The sequence below is a fragment of the Carassius auratus genome, chromosome 32 (assembly GCF_003368295.1).
Source record: "Carassius auratus strain Wakin chromosome 32, ASM336829v1, whole genome shotgun sequence".
Taxonomy (NCBI): Eukaryota; Metazoa; Chordata; class Actinopteri; order Cypriniformes; family Cyprinidae; genus Carassius; species Carassius auratus.
In genome coordinates, this window is record NC_039274.1 from 18308717 (window position 1) to 18330492 (window position 21776).

General features: G+C 36.4%; 1 protein-coding gene across 1 annotated transcript in view; it reads left to right on the top strand.

Annotated features, from left to right (window-relative positions):
* Window positions 1–21776, top strand: part of LOC113051740 (ATP-binding cassette sub-family A member 1) — a 115158-nt gene that overhangs the window by 37245 nt on the left and 56137 nt on the right. Inside the window, exons 12-20 of the mRNA XM_026215774.1 lie at window positions 1464–1661; window positions 5688–5893; window positions 6675–6851; window positions 9008–9230; window positions 16759–16980; window positions 18541–18745; window positions 18963–19079; window positions 19223–19394; window positions 20506–20637. Coding sequence (XP_026071559.1) covers window positions 1464–1661; window positions 5688–5893; window positions 6675–6851; window positions 9008–9230; window positions 16759–16980; window positions 18541–18745; window positions 18963–19079; window positions 19223–19394; window positions 20506–20637 — 1652 coding nt within the window. The remainder of the gene's footprint in view (window positions 1–1463; window positions 1662–5687; window positions 5894–6674; window positions 6852–9007; window positions 9231–16758; window positions 16981–18540; window positions 18746–18962; window positions 19080–19222; window positions 19395–20505; window positions 20638–21776) is intronic.

The following is a 21776-nucleotide window of genomic DNA, read 5'->3' on the forward strand; positions in this document are numbered from 1 at the left end:
AGCTTTGCATTTTATTGGAAAGTATTCTCCCTGTGGTTTTGAATTAGTACTCTAAGAACAGTGTCTGTTTGTCTGCACATCTGTCTGCATTTCTGTCTGTCCTCCGTCTACTGCACATCTTTCTGTCTCTCCGTATGTCTTCCTATCAAACGTCTCTCTCTCATTTCACTGGAGACGAGCACCAATTTGTTCATTTCCTTCAAGGATTCCTCCAGCGTTCTTGCAGCGATGTGCTAAACAGATCCGGGGAGTTTTACTACAGTTATAATGATCAGTATTAAGACTTTAATAACCGTAATGTCACCGTGTTATCTGCTGCTTCAGCTCAATGATATACTGGAGTGAATGCGTTACTATGGGCACGTTCAACACCGACACACACACGCTTTCAGAAGAATCCACAAGCGCACTAAAGCAGTGCAGTGATTTACATGTGAATAGAGACTTCCAACAAATGCATGTGTGTTTGTTCGAATACACGTCATGTTTGTTTGCTGAGCGTTTCGATCTTTGCGTGTTTGCATGTTTTATGTGTGTTTAAGTGTTAGTGGGTTGTATATGATTGTTTATGAGTGTGTGTGTGTGTGTGTGTGTGCATGGAACATTTGTATATATGCGTGCATTTCTGTCCATGTTAGCATGCTTTAATATGTATGTGGTGTTTGTTTTTGTGTGTGTGGGGGTGTGATATATTCATGTTTATCACTCTGTGTTAGTATTTGCATTTTCATGCATTGAATGCATGTTGTTTGTGTGTTTATATTTGTGTGTGTGTGTTTGTGTGTGTGTGTGTGTGTGTGTTGTGAACCCCTGAATAGAGTGACATGCTTTTATCCTTGCAGGTTAGGACAAGGAATGATAAAGGACAGGGGTGGAACAGCACTTTATGACACAAACGTGTGACTGTGTCCGTGTGTGAGAAACACAGAGACAAAGAGGATTCTGCAGTGCTGAGCTCGTTTCACGGCGGTGCTGAAGAGCAACAGTGCCACCTAGCTTGAAGAGAGAGAGAGAGAGAGAGAGAGAGAGAGAGAGCGAGAGAGAGAGCGAGAGAGAGAGAAGACAGAGAGAGAGAGAGAGAGAGAAGACAGAGAGAGAGGGGGGGGGGCACAGTAACTGCATGGTTCTGATGGGAATATGATATAAGTCTGCAGATATATATATTATTTCAATGACAATATATGATTTGCTATTAAAATTGACATATTAAACACAGTTAAATGCAGGAAGAACACATTTATTTGATTTTATGTGAATTTATGTGATTAATATTATTAACAACAATAAAACACTGCCTGCTGTTCATTTAGACTTCAGTAATTCGTATGAAGAGTCATGCAGTTTCACTGGGATCGGTATGGACTACTGATCTGTTGTTCTGTGTCCACCCTGACTGTAGCTGTTTGATGAATCTCTGCGTGTTTCTTCTGTGTGACCCAAGTGATTGTGTTTTGTGTTTCCAGACTCTTCTGAAGAACCCTGTGCTTGCAGCAGTTCTGGACCAGCAGCTGGAGGACTCCGGTCTGTCCTCGGCGATCATCAGCAGCTTCCTGTTTAACGGTCCCGAGTCTGAGCGTCCGGCCGGGATGAAAGCCTTCGACTGGCGTAACGTCTTCAATGCCACCAGCAGCGCAGCGCAGCAGATCACTCAGATCCTCACGGTGCGTCTTCAGCTTTCCTGATGGGCTGTTCACGTCCAGATCTCAGTTTAATTTGAACCGAGGTAGCAAACATGATGCAGAGTTTGTAATCTGAATTTAAGAAAGAAGAATTCATTGAAGTTTAAAGAAACTGCAAAAAGGTTTCTTAAGTTCATAAAGAGACACACTTTGAAAGTTGGCTTGAGAGAAATGTTTATAAAATGTATTCTTTATAGATTTACTTACTTTTTTCCTAAATTCAAAGATCACACAGGCCTTTCAATTTCCCAGAATTTCCCAGATAATGCACATTATTTGCTTTTAAATTCCTGAAAATTCTAAAAATTCCCAAAAGTGAATTTATAATGACTTTGAAATATGACTTTTATTTTATTTTATAAATATGTAAAATTAAAAAAAAAAAAAAAAATGATTATCTTTATATTTAATTCAATAAGCTTTATTAAAATATTTATATTTATGTTTTTTTTCTCCAGTTTTAGTAATTCCATTACTTATTCATTATATTATTATAAAGTTAAACTTGTTATTTCAGTAACAAGTTTAATTTATGAAAAGTTTAATTTATGATATTTCAGTTTTAGTTTTAAAACTGAACTATTAGGTTAAACTTACAAAAAATTATATTTAATTTAGTTTTGTATCTAATATTTATACTTATTTATTTAGTTTTTAGTTTGCTAATATTTACATCTCTGACAAGTTGACAAAATGAAATTCCTAGAAGTGTAATTTTTAAATATCGGCTTGCGAAAGATTGACTGAATGATTGATTTATAGTTTGAACATTACGTGCGTTACATTTCCCAGAATTCTATTACCTTTATTCAAAGTCCAGTTGAAATTCAAATTCAACACCCTGTGAATCATGTTGCCAAATTTAACTGAAAATCGACCTCATGATCTGAAAAGCAGCCAGTTGTTAAATTCTGACTTTTGCCCAGCGCTGGTGTGTTCATCTGATCTCATCTCGTCTTTGATGTTCTCCCAGCGGTTATTTGGGTTTTCATTCAGTATCGCTGCTTTTCTATCTCGTCTGACCTCTTTCACTGTATTGTCCTCTTTTATTCTTGTTTTGTCTGAATGTAAGCATGTTTGGGACGGCGTAGCCTAGGTGAGAATAATCGGGTTTGGCAACCAAAAGGTAAAAGTTTTTTTAATCATGAGCACTTTCACTTGATTAAAGAAAAAAGTCAAAATAAAAGTCCCAATTCAACACATCGGCCATACAGAAAAAACGTATCAGGCGATGTGATATCTGAAAAATGGCAAACATTAGCCGATATATTGGTCAACCGATATAGTTTTAAGACGTTGAAATTCTGCAATATTTTTGTTTGTAGCTCGAGATTGTAGAGCAATGCATTAAAATGTTCAATTATACTACTGACTCAATGCAAACTATGTGACTTTTTTCCTGGGGGGGGGGGTGAAATGCTCGTTTTCACTCAATATCCTGTTAATCTTGAGTACCTATAGAGTAGTACTGCATCCTTCATAACTCCAAAAAGTCTTTAGTTTTATTATATTCATAAGAGAACGATAGTCTGTACCGATTTTTCCCGGAAAAACACGAGCGGCTGGAGGTGTTACGTGTGGGCGGAGCTAAAGAATCACGAGCGCCAGTAGGCTTTTGTGTTGAAAGCGTCTGGAAGCTGTGACATTACTGTGAGGAAAAAAACATCATCCAAAACAAACCATGGCTAACAGTCAGATTCAGCGTATATTTATGATCCAGAATCAGATCCAGAGGCTGAAATTTAACAAGAGCATTATCAGCAACAACGTCTCTATGTGGTATGTACTGAAACTGTATATATTTGCTTGACTAAGTTCCACTTTATGTTAGGGGTTCTCCGATCGTTATGCGCATCTCGTCAGTAAAGCTGGTTCTCTAATCAGCGGTTAATTCCATCAGGTGCGTGATTTCACATAGAGCAGCTGTTACTACACAGAGCCGTTGTTAACTGAGAAGATGCGCAAATCCACTTAATTTTCAGAGTTTTTTGCCGCATCTTCTCAGTTAACAACGGCTCTGTGTAGTAACAGCTGCTCTATGTGAAATCACGCACCTGATGGAATTTATCGCTGATTAGAGAACCGGCTTTACTGACGAGATGCGCATTAACGATCGGCCGATCGTGATCGGAGCACCCCTACTTTATGTTGGGTCTTTTTTTTTTTTTTTTTTTAAGCTGTACATGTGGAAAGTGCAGTTTGATGACAACATCGCATGTTGTTTACTTGATGTGCTTACGCGCTGATAGCTAAGTTAACAACACAGAGATATTTGAAGCAGTTTTACTCACCGCCTGCGGTTCCAACACACAATCATGACCCTTTTTCATTGGGACTGCATTACCCTTAAGAAATAAACGATGTGCAAATCCTTCGTCAAACTGGGCCTTGTTTGTAAAACAAGCATCATCGAAATGCAGGGAACAAACACAAACACTTGCACAACTCCGTTGATGCTCTGTGAAAATAAACTCCATCCACTGGTCCCTTAATGCTGTTTCTCTTTTGGTAATCTGTGCAGGGTTGTCTTGCCCTGGCAACCAAAAACACACTCCTTTTGTGACATTTGGCGACGCTCTCGCTCTGATCAGTGAAGTCTGTTGTGCTCTCAGTGCTCTGCTATACGGGAGCACGCTCTCTTCCGGCAGAAGTGCCTCAGGACCCATATAAGGAAATTCCGCTCCATCTAACGTCACACAGAGCCATACTCGAAAAAAACTTTCCAAAACTTGTGACAAACCGGAAGGAGTATTTTTGGAACTCTTCAAACGTACAACTTAATTTTTGAAACTTCGTCCATGTTTAGCATGGGAATCCAACTCTTTAACAGTGTAAAAAACTCAGTATGCATGAAATAGCATTTTACCCCCTCCCCCCCAACTGAAACTTTTACAATTCTTTTAAATATTACGGTGACCAAAATGTTGACAAGGACCCACATTTAAGAAATATATCAATATTATAAAATCAGCCGTAAAATCTATTAACAATATAATAACCTGTGTGAATATATTTTATTAATCTTATTATTAAAAAGCAAACAAACAAACAAAAACCTATGTGCTGTATATCATGCCAAACATGTGGTATTGGATTTGAAATCTTTCTCATTCTCTGAGGAAATAATTTTAAACTGTTGAGACCCTTGAAAACGTTAAGATAATCAAAACTGAGAATTTTTAGGAAAATGGTTCAATATGTTTATGAATATAAATATGAAATATAACGTGTAAATATAATGGGTAAAATCTTTTATTGATTTTCTAATGTAATTACCTTAGTAATTTATTTAAGTAAAATGTAAATGTGAATGTAAAACCAAAAATAGAGTTATTAAACAAACAAACAATCAAATTTGTTTTATTAACTTAAGTTTAAGCAACCATAGCAGAAAAAGATCTAACGTACAACTGGTAAACCTGACAAATGGACATAAAATGACTACAACTTGTGTTGTTTTCGTTAACTAAAATAAACTTTTAAGAACTGTTTTTGATAATTAAAGTAACTGACTAACTAAAAAGTTGAAGTATTTAAAACTAATACAAATCAATTATATCAACGTATTGTGAACAAACATGACTCATCAGATGATTAATAATATCTAATATCTAATAATAATAAACATATCATAATTATGGTACCTAATACAGATTAGTAACACATTATTATTCTAAGGTTTTACCAATTAATTGTTTATTTATATATTAAGAGTTGACTGTCAACTCTTTTAACATTTGAGCATGGCATGTCGTTGGTGTGTGTGTGTGTGTGCGTGTGTGTGTGTGTGTGTGATTTTGTATGCTTTGTTTCTGTTTTCTGGCTCTTTCTGGTTCAGTTTGAGTGGGTGCTCATGTTTCCTCCATTCGTCCTCTCTTTCATTTCCTCTGTTTCTTCTCCTTCAGTCTCTGGTGCTTCTCTGTTCAGCGTTCACATGAACCTTGTTCTTCTCTGTCAGATTCAGATGCACAGAGGTGCTGAAGCGGTGTGTGTGTGTGTGTGTTGCAGTGTTTTGATCTGGACAAGTTTAAAGGAGTCAGCAGCGAGGCTGTGCTGGTTGAGCAGTCTTTAAAGCTCCTGAGTCAGGACCGCTTCTGGGCCGGTCTGGTCTTCACAGATCTGGACCCCAGTGACCCGAGGACCCCTCCACACATCAAATACAAGATCCGCATGGACATCGGGGACACCGAGAGGACGAACAAGATCAAGGAGAGGTCAGAACAGAACACAGCACATCAACACATGACCGTGTCGATGCTTGAATACTTCAGTGGAAATATCATATTAATAATAAAAAAGTAAAATAATGAGTGAATCGATCGCTATAAGCTCATGCATGTGTATGGATTTAGAAAACACAGAGTCTGATTCAAGTTCATGCAGAGTTTAGATTTATTTTTGGAAAATAAAAGTAATACTTTCCCTCATTACATATTTATCCAGACCTAACCGAATTACTTTATTTAATTTTTTGTTTTTTTGTGATTTTAAAAGAACTGGTCAAATCAGTTTGAACTATTTATTTGAATAATTCTGCAAATTTTGAAAAACGTATATTATGAAAAAACCTTAACTTTAATGAAAAAGAGACATTTTGCCTTTCCATCTACACTACAATTAACACGTTTAAGTTTAAATACTAAAGTTGTTTTATTGTTAACTTAAACTATTAAAACTTTTTTATTAATATTATTATTACTGTTTATTTGTCCTTATTCAAAATAAAGCTGAGATACAATTAAATGAGAAACTTAAACTTTAAAACATGAACTAAAATTGGGAATCCTGCCTTGGCAGTTAAGTGAAATATAATATGTTTGAGTTAAAACTATTTTAATTTAGTACTAAAATTAAAACTAAAACTAAAACAATTGCAAAATGAATAAAAGCAATGAATAAATAAATAAGACTAATGCATGCAGCAAATTTACATAAAAATTAAAATGCAAACTGAAAAAAGGGGTTCAGATAGTTTGTTGTTGATGTGTGTTTCAGGTCCTGGTCCCCGATGGCCCGGGACAACCCGTTTAATGACCTGCACTACGTGAGCGGAGGCTTCGTGTACCTGCAGGACATGGTGGATCGAGGAATCATTAAAGTGCAGACGGGAGTCAGTCAGCCGCTCGGCGTCTACGCACAGCAGATGCCTTACCCGTGTTACGTGGACGACGCGTAAGAAAATACCAGATCATATGAGCACTGATGGTCTGTCTTCCTGTTGAAATGATGGTTTGGTGTTGAGACGGGGATGTTTTACAGCATCATCAACGGCTCTCTGTGGCTTTGATTCATGCCTGAAGGTCAGATTCATATGATCTTTGATTGGTTCCTCTTCTCTCCTCCGTCCGGAGGAGTCCATCAGCGCATCTGCGGGGGTCTGTGTGCATTTGTTTATTGGTGCTGATGTGGACGTCAGAAGGGTTGTGTTTTGATGTGTTTATAATGATTCGAGGGAAAAGCAGCGTGTTTTATTGATTTGAATGAGAGGCTTTTTCCATGAAACTGAGGCATCGGACCCAGACTCCAGCCAGGTGATGTTCTTCATCAGACAAGTGTTTTTCCTACAGTGAGTCTTAATTCAATGGACATTTTGTGATGGATGTGAGTGCGCCAGCTTGTCGTTGTGCATAAGAAGCCATTGTGAGAGATAAATAATAATAATATTATCATATGCATTAAGAAAGAAGGCTTCATTTTTCAGGCCACAGATGCATATTGTATAAAACTAAGTGATGCATCTTTCACAAGAGCTAGTCCAGTATTTATAATTAGTGTGTGTGTGTGTGTGTGTGAGCGAGAGAGAGAGAGAGAGAGAGAGAGAGAGTGCGTGTGTATGTGTGTGTGTGTGTGTGTGTGAGAGAGAGAGAGAGATAAATAGAGAGTGTGTGTGTGTGTGTGTGTGTGTTTTAAAGTCATACAACTCTGAAGCGTCAGACCTGCCTCATTTAGTTCCACTTGGAAACTTCCAAAAACTCCAATTCTATTCATGCATTAAAGGGAGAGAGAATAGAGAGAATGCTAATTTGCTTTTCAGAGTGTGTGTCTGTGTTGAGTAATTCTTCTCTGCACAGAAAGCCTACATCTGAATTTTAAATGTAAGAGTTTCATGTTGTAAATGCCTCAGTAAGTTCTCCAGAGGATTCTGGATGAAAACAGCTTATCTGCCGCCACAAATCAATATCAGATGTTCCATTATTTCTAAATGATATATAAGAAAGCAGAACAGAAAGCAGAGTGCTCTTTGTTAAAAGCCAATCACGGTGTCTCAAGGATTAATCGTATCTAGAGAAAGCAATCCGTTAGCATTCGGTCGGCTGATGTAGAAACCCTTGGAAATAAATGACCTGCATGCAATGTTTGATGCAAAAAATGACATTCGACAAGTTGAAGGCTGAACCAAGTAAAAGGGATAATTTATGCATGAATGTCGTTCCAAACCTGTATGACTTTCTTTCTTTCTTGGAAACACAATTTTCTTTTTTGTTTTTGTTTTTTTCATTATTTGTACGAAAATATCAACTTACACACACGCTCAGAGCTACTGTAGTCTGTAAGATGAGGAATTGTGCACTTAAAGTTACATTCAGTGCTAAATAGTTTGTTTAGTAGCGCTAAAACAACACAAGCACAACATTCAAACAACGTTATCAGTTCATACTGTTTCCTCTCCTCAGATCGACTACAGAAAGCCAAATGTAACCGAAGTGTGTCAGTGTTACTGGATGTAGCGGTTCAGCTGTGTGAACGATACAGAGAGTTTTGAGAGAGAGATGATGGTGAATTAATGCCTTTTAAAGAGTCTGTTATCATCATCCCTCGGCTGTTTCTGGTGTCAGCTCTAGTTGTATTGTTGCATCTCTCCCTGACTGTATTTATGAAAGGTAAGCAGAACTGATATGAGAAATCTATAGCTGCTCATATTTTGAGAGCACATGATATATCTGAGCTGCGAGCTAATTGAGCGCAGACAGGACTTCTGTTGCGATATTGACATGACATTTTCCTGGCCTTATGAGAGCACTTTAATACTGGCTTACTGTATTATCAAAGCGGCATCGGATGATGAATCATACTGACGCTGATCTGTGTGTGTGGCGTGAAGATCATCCAACACAGACAGATTCATTCACAACAATATCAGACAAGCAGAGACCATTACTACAGTAGCGATGATATTAATTCAATCCCAAACATGTCAATTGTGTCATTTATAGAGTGACTCAATTCAGACCTGAAGGTTTTTTGTTGTTTTCTTCTTCTTCTTCTTCTTCTGTGAAACACAAAATGAAATGTGTGAATGATGACTCAAGCTCTGGTCGTTCCTGCAGCTTCGTTTCGTCCATTGGCACCATACTGCCCATGTTCCTGGTGCTGGCGTTCATCTACACGGCTAGCGAGACTATCAAAGGCCTGGTTCTGGAGAAGGAGCTCCGTCTGAAGGAGGTTCTGCGGATTGTTGGGGTTCGAAACTCTTCCATGTGGTCCTGCTGGTTTATAGAGAACATGGTTCTGCTGACTATTCCCTGTGCTTTGATCTCAGTCATGGTGAAGGTTAGTGGTGCCGTAACACTGAACAATCAAAGACAGAAATGTGAATGGAATAATCAATCAAAAAAGCAAGGATGCAAACTTGTCACTTCACGTTGAAAACTGGCATTTGAAGAAATGAAGTAAGAGTAAGTGCAGCACTGGGTTCATTTATACGCGAGCAGCTCGTGATGCTGTGTTTTCAGCATCTCAGAGCGAAGCAAAAATGCTGCTCCATACGACCTCCATCTCTGCAAGCGCTGGGAGTTTGGGAAGGTAAACAAATATATATATATATATATATTTTTTACGAATTTGTAATGAGAAACATCCATAAAAAAAAGCTTTAAGGTTTTTCTGCCAATATAATAATCTAAGAAATGAGACATTAGTATTGTAGAGATTATATTTTATATATAAATATTTATATTGCAATTTTGCTGTTTTTATATAATATACAATTATTATTATTATTATTAAATTATTTTATATTATAATAATATTTTTTTATTATTATTATTTTAATATAATAATATATAATTATAATAATTGTAATTATTAATATGTGGATTTTTATTATTATTATTATTATTATTATTATTATTATTATTATTATTATTATTATTATTATTAAATTATTTTATATTATAATAATCTTTAATTTTTTATTATTATTATTGTAATATAATAATATATAATTATAATAATTGTAATTATTAATATGTGGCTTTTTATTATTATTATTATTATTATTATTATTATTATTTTATTGTTAATACTATTTTATAGCCATTTTTCTATTTTACGGTACAGTATATTCACTATAGTATCTCTAAATTAATTTGTTAATTTGTTTTAGAATTGAATCAAATGTTCACATATAATAATAATAATAATAATAATAATAATAATAATAATAATAATAATACAATATATTATTATTAATATTCAGTATAGTCATAATAAATTGCTTTTAAATCAGATGTTTTAAACTAAAAAAAAAAAAATATATATATATATATATATATATATATATATATATATATATATATATATATATATATATATATATATAATTTTTTTTTTTTTTTTTTTTTTTTTTTTTTTTAACTAAATTGAGAGTTTAAAGGTCTCAGTTTGCATTTTAGATACATTTTTTACCACTGATGAGTCTGCATCCCTGGAGAAGAAATTAAGCTGAATAATCAAGCAAATCACAAATAAGTCCAAAAGAAAATATAAATCATGCAACTTGATCACAAAGCATTTTGAGAACACACAGATCACACTGAAAAGGTCAACATGAAATCAAAAATAAAGATGAATTCAGTAGGCATCTGACCACACAGTTCATTTTGACAGATCAGTTCAGTCTGAGCTAAATTCAACAGAAATGATTTTATTTGGTTTATGAAATGAAGAAATGCTATGTTTTTCATGAGAAATGACAAAGTCAAGCTACAATGCTATTAAAGTAATTAAGAAAAATAGCAAAAAATGCTCAAATGTAAAGTTAAAAGGCACAATAATCCATTTAGCAGAGAGGAAAGGAAAGTGCTTGTGTTGAGAGGTTACACATTCATAAAGTCAAAGTGCTTTGTGGTTTTGATGCTCGTGATCACAGTGGAAATAATTACAGGGAAACGATTATTCCAGAATTGAGGCAAATCAAGCAGAAACGGGTTGATCTTTGATTCCACTAAATTGGGTTATTATGCTAAGTTGATATGCACAGAATCAAATTGTTGATGATTCAGAGCCGACCTCCTCCGTATCACTCGCTGCCTCCCTCCATCGTTTTTTAAAGAGCTTTTTTTTTTGCAGTTTCCAGAGTATTTTGTGTTTATTTGCATGGAGATAACGTGTTTGTTCCCTCGCTTTGAGGATTAGCCGGTTTCACACTTCCAGAGCTTTCTTGTTTGTGTTCACGGGCAAAAAAAAAAAAAAAAAAAACTCATTTCCATTGAGGTCCAATAGTGGCCAAGATCTGAAGTCTGTATCTTCTTAAATATTAATATGAATGAAACATTGTGTAAATGTTTGAACTTGTTTGAAAGCAGCATCACACATCTGACAGCACTTCTGCTATGAAGAAGTTCCAGTAATATTCACACAGCTTCAGACCGCCACAGGCGCTTTGGGTCTCTTTCTAAACTGAACTGCTCAGTCATGTCGTTCCCTGTGTCAGTTCATTTAGTTTGTTCTCTCTGTCTGTTTGCTCCGGCTCCCCATGTGTGCGCTCAAAGTGAGAACTATAGCGTGTAGGGCTGGGGAAATCATCTTTTGTCAGTTCACTCCCCTCACAGACCTGAACTCCTTCAGTTTCTGTCAGAGACACTTCTGTCATCTCACTTATGTTTATCTCATTAACTTGCTCGTACCATCATCATAAAACCGTACATCGTCATATTAAAACCCATATATTTAACATGCTGCTAACATGTTTCTAATTTTTAGTATGTTGTTAGCATGTTGCTAGTATGTTTATAGCATGATTAGCTTGTTGCTCACATGCTTTAACACTAGGTACTGTAGCATATTTTAGCATGTTTATCAAGTTTAACATATTTTAAACATATTTTTTGCTAGCATGTTTAACATGTTGATACCATGAATTATAATTTTGCTAGCATGTTAACCATGTTGATTCCATGGATTAGCATGTTGTTAGCATGCATCTAGCACATTGTCAGCATGAATTCTACCATATTTCTAGCATGTGTACCAAGTTAACCTGAATGAACATGTCTTTAACATGTTGCTAGCATGTTTTCCGTATGTTTTAACAGATGGTTAAAATGTTAAGCACGCTGTTGACATTCAATTGAATGTTATTATCATGTTTATAGCACATTTAACAGATTATTAGCTTGAATTGTCATTTTCTTGTCATGTTTTAGCACATTGCTAGCATTAATTAGCATGTTGCTGGGGGGCAAGGTTTCATGTTGTATTGAAGCATCACTGGGCGCCACCATTGTCTAGTGGACCCCCACCTGCTGTTAGCATCCAATTGATTCCCATTCATTTTGGCGTCACTTTGACAGCAAATAACTTTACATCTGAGGCATTTAAAGACTCCATTTGTCGATTAATTATTTCTAAAGAAACACGAAAATTTATAAAAGGCACCATTACCTTGTATCTTACGTTGTGGCCCCGTAGAAGCAGTTTTTGTGAAAATAAGCCATATGGACAGGAGGTAAAGCTCTCAGGCAATCTTTTACTGTCTATGAGGCTATCGGGGGGATGTGGAGGCATGAAGTCAAGGGAGAAGCCCATAGAGAGTCCATAAAAGCAACGGGACAAAATAAATCAACAACGTCTGCCAGATTCGGTTGGTGATTCAGATTTCCCTTGGCACAGCGATTAGAAGACTAAAAATGATCAGACAGGTTGCTCACGTGACATTTACGTCATCAAGCTCAGTTTGAGTCTGCGCAGTACGCTCGACCCCACAGGAAGTGTGTGCTTCTAACTGACTTCACTTGTCTCCGTTGAATCCAATGGGGTCGCTGTGTCCATTTCTATTACTGTCTATGAGTACATGACTAACATTTTAGCATGTTGCTAGCAGGAATTAGTATGTTGCCATCATGTTAATCATGTTCCGAACATGTTGCTAGTATGTTTATAGCATGTTGAGCTTGTTGCTAGCATGTTTTAAAACTGATACCAAAATGCTGGAACATGCTCGTGATGTGTTAGGTAATGTTAAAGACATGTTAAAACATGCTAGCGATGTGCTAAGATATGTTAGGCCATATGTATGTCATTTTTCCAAGCGTACCTAATGATACAGCACTGCACATTGCAGATGCCATCATTATGAGTTATTGTTTATTGTACATTACCATGTTGAACTTGGCTGCTCTGTTACTGTGGTTTTGGAATGAATGTATCTACCTTATTTTTCCCATAAGAGCGTGCACGGCCATTTGTAATTTTTATGGGTCTGGCTTTTGGTCTCATTTGCTTCCAGCCATTATTAGCTGTACAAAACAGCTCTTTTTGCTGCTTGATATGGCAAATTGGAGTGTCTTACCATATTATTTTAATGAATTATCTTAATTATGAATGCACTGATTTGTAGAGCAAACAGTTTTACCGTTTACTGCACTTTACTATTCTTCTTGTTATTTCTCTTCAGCGGCTAATGAACCGGAAGTCTCCACATTCACAGAAAATGGCTTACTTACACATTGAAAACTAAGGCGGATAATGTGTACATGATTATCTGGGAAATAACAGATATAATAACCTGGTTTCATTCTAATGGGCATACACAATATCTTTGTCATTTTAATACCAGCTTCAGTATATTGAATTGCATTGGATTGAATTTCACTGTTCTTGGAAACCATCTGTGCTGGGAATAAGTATGAACGAATAAGTTTTGACCAAATGTAAATGCATTTGTATGTATATTATATAATGGAATACACAATAAGGAAAATATGAGAAGTATGCTAATGTTATAGCCGTAAACCAGTAGTGGAATCAGCTTTACCCTGCAGTCGTGTATTTATTTTTCTTGTGAAACAGGTCAATTCTGTGCTTTTCTAAAGACCTGTTATAGACGTACTTATAATCAGCGGTGAGATTATTCAGCTTTCTCAGCTTGTTACTTTCTGAAACTCTTTCATCGTCACTTCGTTTCCATGGCGAAAATGGATAGAATGTGCAGGGAATCATCAGATTAGTGCTGAATTAAAAAATTAGCTGCATGGTGTAAATTGATGGAGGACTTTGTTAATTGCATTACTGGGTGTTTGTTAACCACTTTGGCTAAATGTGTTGCTGTGTGCTTCCCTATTCAGATGCACTGACCATTTTTACACAGTTCTGTTGATTAGTCAGAGCAGATGAGCTAACGGATTTATGTTTTCACCTTCATTTAAAAATTGTAAGAACTAGGTATGTATTTACAAGCATGTTGACAGTGACTATGAAAGTTCAGGAAGTGATCTTATGCCTCTTTGACAGCAGACTTCTGCAGGGAGCATTACATTATAAATATGAGTGTAGGTAAGATAGTGTTGACATGTCTAGATCTATGCACCTGCTGTGGGGCTGTCAGGTTGAAACAAGAAGTAGCAGGGCTAGCAAAAATCCATGTTTCAGAATGATCGTCTCCAGTGGTTTTGAGTAAATTGAGAAGAGAAGTGGGCCACGCACCGAACCCTGCGGTACCCCAGTGATCGGTTGATGTGACTGTGACTCTCTTTCCATCCAAGTTACCCTGAAGTATCTTCTAGTGACATAGATCTCAAGCCAGCGGGGTGAAGTTCCTGTGATTCCCAATAGACAGGAGTATTCTGGGATTTAATGTATTGAAGGCAGTAGGACAAATGATCTAGAGGCAGCTCTTTGCAGCCGCAGGGCTTTAGTGACATATAGCATATTTCCTGTGGTGTCCGTGTTAAATGATATATAGAAACCTGTTGGTTTGGGAAGAACTCTGCTTGGTTGTATGATCTGTATATATGTGATATAAATCTTTGAATTAAGTTTGCAAGGTGGTTTTCATGCTTGTTTGTGTGTGCATTTGCAGGTTTCTGAGATCTCTGACTCGCTCCCTGCCTCTATATATGACTTTGGCGTGGATCTTCTCAGTTGCGTTGATAGTCAAGGGTGTGGTTCAGGAGAAGGAGGCTCGTCTGAAGGAGACTGTGAGGATGATGGGATTGAAGAGTTCCACCTACTGGCTGAGCTGGGCCATCAGCAGCACATTGCCTCTCGCCGTCAGCGCCGCGCTCCTCACTATTATTCTCAAGGTGATTAACACTGATTCACTGCCATTCACAAACACTGCTGTACACCGGATCCAAGATCTGATCTGGAGTAAACTGGATCAGAGAGCTTCCTCAGTTTTGCACTAGTAGTGGTTCATAAACATTTTAGCCCGTCCCGCTGAATAGATGAAAACCTGTTTAGACTTGGCTTGTATTCTGGTCTTTAATAGATGGTGATTATCTATTAGTTTCTCAAGCTGGTAAAGTCAGATGCTGTTGCAACTTGATGAACATGATAAGGCCAAAAAAACTGAAAAAAGACTGTATATAATTATGGGCATCAATATGATTGAAAAAGAAAAAAAAAATACATTTAGGTAAAACAACTAAAAACATATTAATTTAATTCACCCACAAACTTCTGAAATTCTACAATTCAATATGTTCAATATGATTTATCAGTTTAGTGCACTTATTTTCATTGTGTTTTCATATTTACCACTTTGGATAAGCAAAAAGTATGGGAAGTGCCACAGTATACTGGTTATCAAAAAATATCACCAGTTATTATTTACAGTATGTACTTTGGTCATTATTACATTTCAATGCAAGCTTAATGAACAACTGTCAGAGGCATAAAAAGAAACTGTAAAAAACAAATGCAGTCTGATTTTTGCTGCTTACTCATTGTAAGTGTAATGTATTGATTGCACACAGTCTTGATTAGTAGGAATGTAACCATGAAGGCCATTAAACCTAGTGTACTCTGAAAAAAAAACTGGTAACTTCATAATAAAGGGCTATTTCTACATTATAAGTTTTATTGGTATAAATTACTGCATTTAGGTTAATTCAGTAATGATAAACAGTATATTTGACTTTAACAAAAGCAGTTAAATTAGATTTATTTAGATTTGTTTATTTCTTATTTTTTCAGTGTGTGCAAATAAACTAAGTTTACATGCAGTTATCAAAAAGTTATTTGAATCTAGGAAGGGACAGCAGGTAGCATATAAAAGCAGGTCAATTTAAAGTGTAAAATATTTAAAGTATTTTTTGTGCATCCCAGAAATGTGTGTCCATCTAATATCTCAGCTCTCATTTGGAGTCTCATTCAACATCCTTTTCGCCCTTTCGTTTATCCTACAATCCATAATTTTATCATAGATATTGACTAAGTGCTGCCAAAAGCCAAAACCTTACAGTACATTCACCAAAACATAACTGTGAGGTATGTTATTGAAGTACTTTATCGTGAAATTAATGATAGCAATCATCTAATTTATGAATAAGCCATAATGAACCACTGCTCTGGAGTGTCAAAGCTGGTGTCAGATCAGATGGTGCAGTGATTGTGAATGGACAGTTTTGGTAGGGCAGCGTGACTCTGTGTGGGACCAGCAGGTTCAAGAACATGACATATGAGCTTATGTTTGAGTGCACCCATGATTTATTTAGCTCAACCCACCAGAGCCATGATGCACACCGCTCAATCAATCACAGATCTGTCTTTAATCAGCTCTCTCTCTCTCTCTATAACTGCTCTTGACAGATGTTATCTCTTCTTTCAGAAGTGTGGTTTTTCAGTGTGTTGTTGTGCTTTGTAATTATCAGGTTGTATTATTAATGCATCCATGGAAACACAAACGCAACGTTCATTAGAGGCTCTGAAAAGCTTTCACGTGGATACGGCCGAATGTTTTCACGCTCCATTGACGAATCCATCTTTTGTCTCAGCACATGTTTGACAATAACAATGTGGTTGCATTATTTTTCTCTCCTCTCTCTCTCTCTCTCTCTCTCTCTCTTTCTCTCAGTATGGAAAGGTTCTGCGATACAGTGACCCGTCTGTGATCTTTGTCTTCCTCCTGGTCTTCTGCATGGCCACTGTCATGCAGTGCTTTTTCATCAGTGTGTTTTTCTCTCGGGCGAATCTGGCAGCCGCCTGTGGGAGCCTGATTTACTTCCTGCTCTACCTGCCTCATGTGCTTTGCTATGCCTGGAGGGACGTCCTGGGATTCGGCACCAAGATCGCCACGGTGAGACATTTAACACACCTCTGCCTCGGAGATCTCGTGACCGAATACATCAAATCATCAGATGCTGAAAGCAGATCCAGAGTCAGCAGTTCTGAAAGAAGTGCACTTAGTTGTACTGAATGGGCACTTGTAGTGTACTTCAAATCTTACAATTTAAAAAAAAAAAAAAAAAAAAAAAAAAAAATTGTACTTAAAAGACCACTTAAGTGACTTAAACAACATCATTTTCATGGCTGTTTCTAACGCTTTTAAAAAGTCACATTTGAAATAATATCAGATTAAAAGTTAAAGTATATTAAATCATCATATTTGAATAATATTTTGTCGTGTTTTAAAAAAGTACAATTATTTCGATGTATTGACTAACACACTAAACCACTTGTAAATAACTTGATGGTCATTTCAACTAGTGAGCTATTCCGTATTACATTTAATATATTTTAAATGCACTAATTTGTAATTGCATCATATACAATGTTTAATTGCAGATGTTTAAGTGCTTTAAAAAATTGTTTTTAAAGCCAGTAGACATAATTGTGATATTGCATATTAATATGTACTTAAGTCCTACTTAAGTGGGTCAGAAATACTCAAAAGTAACTATAATGCATTATTTTATTAAGTATATTTATAAGTATATTATATGTGTAATAAATTATATTTTTAAAAGTCTGCTAAAGTGTACTTTTTGCTGTAAAGATTTTTTTATTATTATTATTTGCCCAAAAAAAAAAAAACTATAAAGAAGAAAAAAATAACAAGTATATAAAAATTAAGTATATCCTTTTAAACTATATTACTCATTTTAAAAGAGTGCTACTCCTTTTTTGGTCTTTGGCCTCATTTTTTTAATAACAAATACAACAAAGCCCAAGATCTGTCCAGGATCATGAAACAAAAGAGAAGAAAGAGTTAGAAATAAGGAGAGAAGACAATGTGTTATTTGACCCGTGTCACTTACTCACACAGACTGAATGAAGCGCTCAGCTCTTCTTAAAGTACAAATCCACAGGATGAGATTCAGATTTCCTCTGGAGGAGCTCCTCCATTCATCTCCAGTGAGGATGTACATCAGTGTGAGAGAGAGAGAGAGAGAGATAGTGATGACCCCCACCTGAAAAGAAGAGCGATGAATGGACACTTTTGCTCTTTGAGAAAGAGAAAGAGCAACTAAATGACTTAGAGCCACACTTCCGTCATTGTGACCAATCAGAGTGACCTTTATCTCACGTGAAGAGATTCGCCTATATTCAGCAGTGTGTGGAAGTCTACCTCTTATCTGTGTGTGTGTGTGTGTGTGTGTGTGACAGAGATGGCATTCAGGCGCCACTGTCTAGTCTAGATGAATGAACCTGCAGGCCCATTAACATGAAGCCTACCCACACACACACACACACACACACACACAGAGAGAGAGATACTGTTTACTTTGTAATAGTGGATGGCCGTAACGCCGCTCTTCTGATCTCATATTCATACCAGAGTAAAAGTGCACATGACGTGAGAGAAATGTCCACTTGTATTAATGTGCGTCTGACCTCTCCGTCTTCATCTCAACAGAGCCTGCTGTCGTGTGTGGCCTTCGGATACGGCTGTGAGAATTTCTCCCGTTATGAAGAGCAGGGCATCGGCATTCAGTGGAGCAACATCCGGGTCAGTCCTCAGGAGAACGACCGCTACTCCTTCATCGTCTCCATCTTCATGATGCTGTTCGACGCCTTCATTTACTGGATCCTCACCTGGTACATCGAGAACGTCTATCCTGGTGCGACCACATTCATACACCTACAATACATATTTATTTATTTTTCTTAATTGTTTGAAATCAGATAATCAGTTTTCAAGTCCTGATCTTGAGAAATATTCACTTCCATTATGAGCTTATGATTTCTGTTTCTGGTGCAAGAATCCTGACTAACATATATGGGCTACAAAAAACTATAGATAAAATCAGACGTGCTTAAACACTTGACTTTCTTCAGGTCAGTATGGCATCCCGAAGCCCTGGTATTTTCCCTTCACATCCTCATACTGGTGCGGGACCCCGGTGGGATCTGATGCCCATCCTGACCTGCTTCATGAGCTGGAGAATCAGAGCGGTAACACGCGCGCACACACACACACACACACACACACACACACACACACACACACACACACACACACACACACACACACAGCATGCAGATCTGAACAGATGATTCCCTGTCAGAGTCCAGCTGAATTTACACGTGTGCTTCAGGTTACCTGGAAAAACCTCCGCCTGGGATGAAGCCCGGAGTTTGTATCCGAAACCTGGTGAAGGTCTATAAGACGGGAAATAAACTGGCCGTGGACGGACTCAGTCTGGACTTCTATCAGGATCACATCACCTCGTTTTTAGGACACAACGGAGCTGGAAAAACCACCACCATGTAGGTTTCACACGTGCCTCATACACCTGGAGCGATGGTCATAGACAATGAAACACTAGATGTTCTGGACCCCGTCAAAGTTCACTTTATTTGGTTGAAAGTTCAAACTGTTGTCAAAACTGGAAATGTCAGTCTGGTTTATGGTTTAAACAACAGAAGTTACAACCAAAGTGATGTACAGGGGTATTACAACTAAAATTAAAACAATAATAAAAAAATATTTTAATATAATTTGTAATATAACCTGAAAAATATTAGATGAAAAACAAAACAAAACAAACAAACAAAAAAAATAAAATAAAGAAAAATATAATTTATTAACTTAATCTATAATTATTTGAAGGAATACAAATACTAAACTTGAAAGTAAAATAAAAAATTAATAAAATTAGGAAATAAATATATGAAATAAAATATTTAAATTATTTACAAATATTAATATATATATATATATATATATATATATATATATATATATATATATATATATATATATATATATATATATATATATATATATAATTAAAATGATAAAATCACATAGCAAACTGACTTAAATTGCAATAAAAATGAATGTATGTTATGTTTTGCAGGATATGTGTATGCATAGTTTAAGCAACTAAAACACATATTAGACTTAAAAATACCTCATTGCATTATACAGAAAATATGAGAGAGGAATCTACAATACTACAATAATGGACTAACTTTTCTGAGCCACTTTTTAAATCAAGCCGCTTCTCTCCCAAACACAGATGCAGTTCATCACATTAGCTGCAAAGTTTACAAGACTCTTGCCATTTCTATTTAAAATATGCATTTGCATTCGACTTCAAATTGTTTTAATTGAAATGTGTGCTTGTTTTATATTTCTTAAAAACGTAATAAATGATGTTGATTTTTGATGTTGTTGTTGTTTTGATGTATATAGGTATAATGCAAGCGCATGCATACATTTTAATTGTAACTTAAGTGTCACTGTTTATATTATGCACACACTTAATACAGTTCAGATCTAAAGAATGCAAGGTAAAAAGTGGCATGCGGTGTCTAACATGAAATCTCCCTTACAGTAGAGGTTTATTTATTTTTATTTTTCTCATTTCAACAGGTCAATACTGACGGGTCTTTTCGCTCCCACCTCGGGTACGGCTTACATTAACGGCTACGACATCCGCTCCGACATGGACACCATCAGGACTCACCTGGGAATGTGTCCACAACACAACGTCCTCTTCAACGAGTAAAACCTCCTCCACAAACACAGACACACATACGAGGAAACAGATTCAGTGTTTCATTGGTTCAAGATCTCAATACTGAAGAAATCTGACATGTTTGACAGCTAATGACAGAGTTCACCAAAGTGTTCTCTCAAAACAAATCCTCAAAAAATCACATATCAAATCCAAAATGGTTTTATGCAAAAAAAAAAAAAAGAGTTCAGAGCTGCAGGCAATCACAGTTCAGTTCAGTTTAGTTCAATTCAAATTGTTTGAAACTTTTCATTTCCAATAATGGCCACAAACCTATGTTTTTACAATGGTAAAAGCTTTTTTACTCTAGTCGCACTGTTGTATTGAGTCGCATTTATTATAAAACACTGATAAAAGCATATACCCCCTCTTTATTAGTATTTAAATAGATAAATGATTATGTTGAACTTTATTCTTGAAAAGATGGTGCTGTATTAAGCAGTATATGAAAAGAGTTTCTGTTGCTCATGAAAATGTTTCTGAAACATCTGTTTATTTGAAAAATATTGCATTTAATTCACTTCATCTGTGATAAAGTATGCAAACATCACGTGAGTGTCACTAACGGGAGCAGAAAGTGACCGGCTTGACGGCTCCGTTTTCAACTCCACCCCTGACTGCAAGCGGCTACTCAAGTCGAACGCACCTATTGGTTATTTTTATTGTGATGACAATCAGCTAATCAACTTAAAACACCTGCAAAGGTTTCCTGAGCCTTTAAAATGGTCTCTCAGTTTGGTTCACTAGGCTACACAATCATGGGGAAGACTGCTGATCTGACAGTTGTCCAGAAGACAATCACTGACACCCTTCACAAGGAGGATAAGCCAAAAACATTCATTGCCAAAGAAGCTGGCTGTTCAGTGCTGTATCCAAGCATGTTAACAGAAAGTTGAGTGGAAGGAAAAAAGTGTAGAAGAAAAATATGCACAACCAACTGAAATAACCATAGCCTTATGATGATTGTCAAGCAAAATGTATTCAAGAATTTGAGTGACCTTCACAAGGAATGGACTGAGGCTGGGGTCAATGCATCAAGAGCCACCACACACAGACGTGTGAAGGAATTTGCTGAACCACAGACAACATCAGAGGTGTCTTACCTGAGCTAAGGAGAAGAAGAACT